Source organism: Diplotaxodon limnothrissa, linkage group LG19 (genome assembly GCF_057381915.1).
Source record: "Diplotaxodon limnothrissa isolate DT_005_m linkage group LG19, D_limnothrissa_male_GT1.1, whole genome shotgun sequence".
NCBI lineage: Eukaryota > Metazoa > Chordata > Actinopteri > Cichliformes > Cichlidae > Diplotaxodon > Diplotaxodon limnothrissa.
In genome coordinates this window covers 21,067,022-21,075,658 of record NC_140614.1, presented here as the reverse complement: position 1 = coordinate 21,075,658, position 8,637 = coordinate 21,067,022, and the positions used below count along the sequence as shown (strand labels likewise).

Sequence of the window (8,637 nt, the reverse complement as noted above, 5' to 3'; positions counted from 1 at the left end):
AAAAAAATAAAATAATTCTCTCTCTCTCTCTCTCTCTCCTTTAGCCCTGCTAAATCTCTGCCTCAACGCTGACTTGTTGTGGTGTGTCCATGGAGACAAATATCCATGGGCATCTGGACTCAGTGACTCCATTCAGGCTCTAGAGGGCTCCATCGTTTCAGTGCAGTCAACCAGTCTTTGGGCTGTCATGTCAGTGATGTCAGTCTCTTCAGTCAAATTTTTTGTCCTCTAGTTTGTAATAAAAATCTCAAATACAAGTCATTGCATCACTGTACTATTACATCTTTGAGGAGCACCTGAATTCACCAATTATAGCTCCTTGCCTTCAAAAACCCTGATTTAGGCCCAAATAGTCTATTCCTCTTGGATACAGTGTGTGATTGGTTCTTCAATGATATGATTATCCAATAGCAAGTCACCTCCACAGCTGTGGAATTCCTCTAGGGACAGATTTAAAAACAAAAGACAACATCAAACTCCAGCTTTTCAGTAGTTTATGCTTTATTTACATGCACCAGCTCTGATAAAACCAAGTGTTTGCTTTACAAGTGGAAATGTCAACTTCATGTTTTGTTTTTGTAGGAGCAATAGGAATATATGAAATGTGGAGACTGGCAGTGAAATTTAAACCTTAACACAGACTGTAAAAATCAGTCAAGAAAAAAAAAAAAAATTAAAAAAAAAAAAAAAGTGGAAGCACAGCTGTGCAGAAATGTATTAAAAGGTTAAGCCAATGAGATTTAATCTGGTTAACACACTGTTAAACATTTCTCAAAAGGACCCTTTCATTTGTTGTGCAAGTGATCACCCAGTGAACAGAGCAATGAAAACATGATTTTACACAGCCCTAACCAAATGTGCATCGAGGAACAATGGCAACAAGTATCGCAATAAATAAACCAAATTTGTTTTTTTACAATGATGCAACATGAGACAAGTTTACTAAAACACTCCTGATAATTAAAAAAAAAAAAAAATTAAAAATGTAAACAATTTTAAAAAGCATCCTGCTGTTCCTACAAAATTGTGCTGATGTAGATTTTTTTGCCCTTATATCACACACACACTTCTGATTAGCTATGCACTGTGTAGCCTCTTTCCACTTATTTAAATGCAGATAAACTTTGGCAATATTTAAGATACTGTGGTCATTTCTTTCATTACAAAGAAAAAAGAAAAACGCCAAGATACTACACACCCTCCCAGTGTTGAAAACATGTCACCCAGCACCTGCTATAGTGCTGATAACAAAGGAGAGGCTACTGACGGTGCTTCATCTGCAGCCACTCACTGCTATCTTTAGATTTAGAGCACCAAGAACTCCATCAAATCAACGCCAAAACTGGTGTAGTTGTCGAGCGCTGTGAGTCACTGAATGTGGTTATTTCAACCCAAGTAGTCCCAAGTGTTTGACAACTAAAAAGTGGTAACTAGAACTAAATCGTGTCCTTAACTCAGTCCTAAGGTCTGTATACAGAGCAGTACTTCCAACAGTGCAGTGAGTGGAAGAGGAGGGACCTAAAAAGGGATCTGCAGCAGAAACATCATCAATACTTCAGTAATGGACCTCTTCAGAGGGAACAGAATTCACAGTAATGTCACTTAAAAATCACAGGGTAAAATTTGCTACAAAAAATAAAAATTGAAAAAACACTGCATACAAAAAACACATCATGTAGAGCAGTTCACATCTTGATAACATTACATACTGATATTTGGTGTGAATTGGTGCATCAATGGGGAGGGAAAGCTTTTAAAAAACTGTTTGTCCATTTAGGCTACGTCTCAAAGAAATCTTTAAAAAACAAAGGAAAAAAAAAAAAAAAAAGCAGCTTGTCAAGTATCCTCCACTGGAACGTAGTAATGTAACATTCTCTGCAGTTTTTGTAAACAGGCCATCAGTCAGGCTGACAGCTGGTTTGGCAAAAAATGTTTTGGGTATGAAAGGGTGTGAAAGAGGAGAGAAAGCAGGATGAAAACACTTCATTTTCAGTTTTATGTATTACTTTGTGATATGAGTGAATCCCTGAGACTGATACAAGTTGATCCATGTAGTTTTAACTGAAGGTACTGTAGTTTCATTCCACTCAGTACCGTTTGTTCATACTGGCCAGGCATTGATCTTTTGAAACAATTATTTTTCCTTCACTGTGAAGACACTGTTGTTTTGTCTCAGACACCTACAATACAGTACTGAAGTTAATGCCGCAAATGAAAAATAGGAAGAAAGTCTACTGAAACTCTTCCTTCCCTCTAGTTGCACAACGCAGGACAATTAACCCAAATTTACACCACCTTTACTTCTGACAGCTCCTCAGCTCGGCACCCAGCTCTGAGGGCTCTGTTTCGAGCTGGAGAAGCTTCCTGAATTCTTGTTGCTGTTCTGTGTGGAGGTGAGGCGAGAGTCAAAGCTGAGGTCCAGGCAATCTGCGTCCATCAGTTCATTGCGGATGATTGAGTCCATGTCGCAGTCCAGATTGCTGCTGAACACCTCAAGGTCCAGATCAGCGGAGAAACGGTCCTGACTGGTTAAACTGGAACTGAGCTGCATAGAGGCGTTCTTACTAGGAGACTTCAGGTGTAGCTGCTTTGTTTCAGGGAAGCCGTCGTCACTGTCAGAGGTTGACAAGCCCGCTTGCCAACCAGGCACTGAAGAGCTTTGGGCCTGGCCTGCACTGGTGTGGTTAACCAGAATGTGGTCTTTGCGGAGCAGCATGGCATTTCGGCGGGAGTTCTGCAAAGCGATGGCGGTGCTGGCCTGCGACATCAGAGGGTCGGACTGGGTCATCATGACATTGCTGGGGCTGTGGGAGTCCATCCCAAGCAGATCTAGGGCCTGGTGCTCACTGTAGTGAGACATGCAGGAGAAAGTGGTCTGCTTGTTCTCTTGGATGGTCTGCATGGGTGACTGTCGCAGGCTCGTGATGGACGGAGGGCTGAAGAGTGGGTTCGTCCCATAGCTGCTAGAGGGACTACCTAAACTGCTTCCTGAGCAGCTGAAGGTAAATACTGAACTCCCCTGACTGTTGGCCCCATCTTCCTCTCCAGGAGGAGGCTGCTGGGATGCTGTGAGGCTGATATTGTCTAAAAGATCATCCATCAGGTTGTCAGAGAGCCCGTCATTGAGGTTCATAGTGCCTGCCAGATCAGACAGTCCTGTTGGTCCAGTGGACGGAGACATGCTGCTGGGGCTGGAGTACAGCATTGGCGACAGGGGTGAGTCGTCATCAGGTACCTCATCCAGCTCCAGGTTAGCCAGGATTGGGGACAGACGACCGCTGAGCGTGCTGGCGTTGGAATTTGTCCGAGAGCGGAAGTCTGTCCAGGCATCGAGCTCGTCGCTGCTGCGGGAGGTGGGACTTCCTGTCCATTTGGAGAGGCTCGAGGAGCTCTCAGAGCTCCCATCTTGAGCAACCTGCAATGAGGCTTTTTTCTTTGTGGCACGTCCTCTGGCTCCTTTGATGTACTTGCTGTTATCCATCGACACAGCCCTACGTCTGGGAGCTTTACCTCCTTTCCCACCTTCTGGGTTGACCATCCACCAGGAGCTTTTCCCAGTTCCTTCATTCTGGACTTTCACAAAACGGCTATGGAGGGAAAGATTGTGTCGGATGGAATTCTGCAAAGACAAATGATTAAGAAAACTTAAGCATTAATACAACTTTCCCAGTATGAGCAATAATTCATAAAAAAAATCTCTTGTGTACATGATACGATTAAGTATTAAATACTTTTAGGAGCTTCAAAAGCTTTAACGAGATGTGACCTACAAAGTGGACCAAGTCAGAATGTGTGTTCCTGCTGCATCTGTTAGTGTTGTTCTCAAACTTCAGTCAAGCTTAACTACAAAAGATTACAACATGTATTACAGTAATTGCAGAGCTCTATAACGGCCCAACAAAGGAACAATGAGCCAGATAATATAAATCACTACAACAGAATACAAAACTCAGTGCTGTAAGCAGACAGTGCTGTATTCTGTGTCCCCTACAAAACTTCTTAAGGTTTTGTTGTTCATCTACAGTACTACGTTTTCAGCATGGTGTGCAGTGTTCCTAAAATTTGAGGAAACTGGACAAATTGATGACAAAATAAAACACAGGACTGAAATTATCTGAATTTTGTGTTCTAAATAGAGACACTGCTGACTTTTCAGATGATTACAAAAGACTAAAAGTCAGTGGCAAAAGGTATTATGTAGCTTGAAAGTTATGGTTCAAGTTGCTGTCAATATGTACAGTCGAGTGGTACAAGAGTGACTGTCTATAGCCATCTAGAAAACATGGTTGAGGCTCTGTCATGTTCTGGGCTGTGTTTTAGCTAGAGGTGTTGAAATCTTGCCAAATTGATGGAATCATGAATGCAATCAAGTACAGTTTGACATCACCGTGCAATACAATCTGGAAGGTGCGATTAGCAGTAGTGTTTTTGGGACAATCCCAAATAGACTTCCAATGCCACACACACACACACCCCCCCCCCCCCCCCCCCCCAAAGGGGAACACCATCGGTCATAGATTGGCCTCCCCAGTGCCCAGACCTCAACATTACTGAGGCGGTGTGGGATCATCTTGACAGATAACTGAGCAAAAAGGCAGCAAACAGCCAAAGAACTTCAGTCTCCTTCAAGAAGCCTGGAGACACATTCCCAAAGACTACTGAAATTCAAATTAAAGAAATGAGTGACTCAAGGATATTGCACAGGGTTAACTGTAATTTAACCCTTTAAGGCCAAGTGTATCAAAGATGATACATCTATATCAGTGTAAATATTCTGCAAAAAAAATATAGAAAGGAAAACAAAAGCCTGATGTAGCTAATATGATACAAATTTAAACTTATGCAAATTAATATTTATCGTTATTGCAAGACTCACTAAACAATCCATTAATAATAATAATTTAAAAAAAGTTTTTGGGCTTTTATTTCATGGTTCAGGCTTTAAAGGGTTAATACAAAAGGACTAATTACCAATGCTGCAGTGTCTTCATAGACATTTCTTTGCACTGTGACCCATTTCTGGCTGCTCACAAAGGTCTACAGGATTTCCCTGGAGATGTTCCTTACCACGTACAAAATTAAACAGCTGGAGCGTGCACGCCCAGCCTGTCACACTTCAGTAACAGAGGGAGAAACTCCGCAGTGATCTCCATAACCCAGAGGCCAGCTTCACAGGGAGAGGCTTCAACTCAATTCTCTAAAGCTTAAATTAACCTGATTTAACTCAAGGTCCCATTTAAACCCCTCTAAGACGATTAAAGTTAACCGCTAAGCAAGCTCAACACAAAACAAACTACAGCAAGAGGAGACCAGAAATTGGTCTCATTAAGGCACTTGATCTGCGCTTTAATGACTGAGGGTTCTCAAACAAGCAGGTTTTTCCTCTTAATGCTTTGAGACAGTAAAGACCCACCAACAAGAAGCCATTCCTAAGAGAAGCAGTAAGAAAAGGCTGAGGTATGCTAAATTACACGAGAACTGGGCTGATGACAGTGGCAACAGGTTTTATGGAGTGATGAACACAATTTTTTTTTTGTACAAAAGAGGCTCTGTCATACCATTTGATATGGAAGATTTGATTCAACATCTGGAAAACATCCTTTTGGCAACAGCTTCATTTTTCAGCATATCAGCAATTCCAAACATACTGCAGTAAACACATACCTGATAAGTGTTTCACTGTTTTCTGCTGAAATCTTATGCAATTGCATCTGGTCTTTGTGTTTACACAACAGATGAGCAGCCATTAGACCTTTTATTTCTGGTTAGAAATGCACTAATCCACTCATTTCCTGTCTATATCTATCTAGACAAAGTCAGAGTCTCTGCTACTACTGAATCAGTTTACATAAAAGCTATCATCTCACTGACAAGAACTCATTGGGTGAACAGACCACAGCGGTACCAAAAAAAGAGAAAAAGTTTCTGTCCATTAAAGCTAAATTTGATCAATTTAGAATTGCTTTCTGATATCGATCTATCCAGTGGGATTTATGTATCCCTTTTCAGCTACATATTCTAACTAATCAAAATGTTTACATGTAAATTTATCACTACCATGATATCCAATACCACACTTGTCAATGGGGCAAGTCAAATATTCCAACATGTTGCTTATCCCATGAGCTACAGGCAGAGAACACAATAACACCACCTGTCCCGTTCAATCTAATGCAATCCAATACAGTGGCGTTGCAACAAATAAGCCTGGGATACAGTCCGGTGTTGACACAGGAGGTTTTTCCATTCAAGTCTGTGATCATTTATTAGGCTTTAAGATGTACCGTTGTTGTATTCAATTATTGGAGCAGGCAGATTTACAACCTCAAAATGCCCAAGGCACTGATACAACAAAATCTGATGACTCAAAGGTGGTTTACTGCAGAAGTACTGAATTTTAAACATGCTTCTTTTATTGATTTCACTTCCTGTACACAACCAGTAAAAGACTGAAGCACCTTGTTAAAGATTTAAGGTAACCACATCCATATGAATAAAACCAATAGCAAACATACAGCAGCGTAACCTACCTGTCTGCCTCCTTAAGATGAAATTTTATTGGATATATGAAGGTATCCAATAAGCTTCACAGGCACGTACAGTACAAGCTGTACTGCATTTACAAGAGAAATCACAAAGAGCGAACTCCTGCCTTCCCCTCCCCCACACGCAGTCACAGTAGTGCTGCAGCACCCTTTGAGCAAAGCCTCGTTCTGAGCAGGGACTGGAGCAATGCCAGTTTAGCCAGAGCCAGATCCAAAGACAAACACTGAGCTTCTCTCATACTGCTACACATTGACCTACATAATTTATAGTCAGCTGATTGATTCTTGTGCCCAGGCATCATGAAAAGACAACAGCGGGGCTGAACCGCAGAGGGTTTGATGGGCGTCCATACAGGGGCTGAATATTTAGTTTGACTTACAGCACTGGAGACAAAGCTCAAAACTGAAGGTGGTGTACTTTCAGTGTGCTGAATGAGATGTGTGACGGGTCTGAATTTAAAACCCATCTGTTCAACCCTGAACCTGCTGGGGACACTTTTGCCAGGCTCAACCTGAATGTCACACAGCTCCAAAGCATCTCCTAGGAAATGCTGATGTCAGCACATGTGAAACCCTGTTATTAACCCTTTCCTTTTCCAGTCAACATCTGCCAAGCTCAAATATGCATCAGGCAGCTTAAACATGAATGAAAACTGACATCTAGCAGTTTTGAGCATAAAGTAACTGATTCTGTGCAGATTAATCAGTTTCACATGTTCAGGGTGATGTTTTTATTTCCCCTTCTGTAAATGCAGCAGTTTTAACCAGCACAATTTAACCAGTGTGATTCATTCAAAGAAGCTGCTCACTGGAATCAGCTTGCATTGCATATCCAGTTGTGCAGGATTACACACACACACACACACACACACAAAATCCTGCAAAGCTCAAAGCTTTCATCAGACTACATTCCATGACAGATGAATTGGTTTGGTCCAGGCCAAACTAATCCTGAAAATCAAACACAAGCAAGGCCCGGCTGAAGCTTTGGTGAAGTCTGTGCTGCAGTCTGAGCAGTATGTCTGAAAGTGAAATCAACTTTGCATTGCACGTCTTTTGGGTTTCAACTTTCAAGCAAGCCGCTTTGTTCTCAGAGGTTCGTCTGCATCCTTAATTTTAGAGGCATAATGAAGCGTGTAATGTGATACGCATTACTACAACTACACTGGTTTACATATAGTTACACCATGTGCCGTTAGACTGCCACACATCTTCAGATCCCCTGCTGATAGGAGGAGATGTTTGATAAATAAATGTGTATAGCCAGTAACTGATGAGACTACAGGTTTGTGATTGCACCTACTGCCTCCATCTCAGAATTAAAATGAGCTTTGTGCATTGCATGTCTTACAGGACAAGTTAAAAAAAAATAAATAAATAACACTGGTCTTTGTTATGATGACAGCCCCAACACATCACCGCTCACCTTCCAGCCAGCAGAGCTGTTGCTATCGCCTTTGTCCTTGAAATATGGCACGGATCTCACCATCCACTCATAGATTTGGGACAAGGTCAACCTTTTCTCAGGGGAGCTCTCGATGGCTTGGGTAATGAGGTCTGCATAGGAGTAGTTGCCCCAGGCATTCCTGCGGGCGGAGGACTTCCTCAGCTGCTGGGTGGCAGAACCGCTCGGAGCTGCTGCGGGGGTTTGCGCCGAGGACGGCGAGCCGTCGGCGGTCTCCTCTTTGGAGGGGCCCCGCTGGACCTCCACCGGCTGGGAGATGGAGCTGCTGCTGCTCGGCTCTCGGGTTTTAATAGCGCCGCCGCTGGCTTTCTGAGCAGCGCCGCTCCCCGTGCTCCCACCCTCATCATCATCCTCCTCTTCGGGGATTACGTCAGTGTCATTTGCCCCGGGCTTGCCCGCACCAGATTCCGGACGGGGCAGGGGCCAAGTGCAGGACCGTGGCCGCTTCTGGGGCTCGAAATCCGGATCTATCTCAACGTTTAGAGGCGGCTCGTTGCCGTTGCGCGACGCCTCAGCCATGTTGGTCGTAATTTGTCGGGGGTTGCACAAAGGGTTATAAAATCACTCGGGTCGCATTCCATCAATGTCGCGTGCAGGCTTCGTGGACAGTTTATTTACTATGCAAGT

The 8,637-nt window shown here is 43.0% G+C and overlaps 1 protein-coding gene across 1 annotated transcript; it reads right to left on the bottom strand.

Annotated features, from left to right (window-relative positions):
• Window positions 1–2,314: 2,314 nt before the first annotated feature.
• On the bottom strand, window positions 2,315–8,529 carry foxo3a (forkhead box O3A). The gene is made up of 2 exons (XM_085342564.1): window positions 7,972–8,529; window positions 2,315–3,619 (listed from the first exon to the last, which is right to left on the bottom strand). The coding sequence occupies exons 1-2, from the start codon at window positions 8,527–8,529 to the stop codon at window positions 2,315–2,317; spliced, it is 1,863 nt and encodes a 620-aa protein (XP_085198690.1).
• Between the last annotated feature and the right edge of the window lie 108 nt (window positions 8,530–8,637).

Bases quoted from the DNA above. Each gene is read 5' to 3' on its own strand.
- foxo3a (XM_085342564.1), bottom strand. From the start codon at position 8,529: ATGGCTGAGGCGTCGCGCAACGGCAACGAGCCGCCTCTAAACGTTGAG. The intron at 3,620-7,971 runs GTGAGCGGTGAT...TTGTCTTTGCAG, and splicing joins ACAGCTCTGCTGGCTGGAAG to AATTCCATCCGACACAATCT.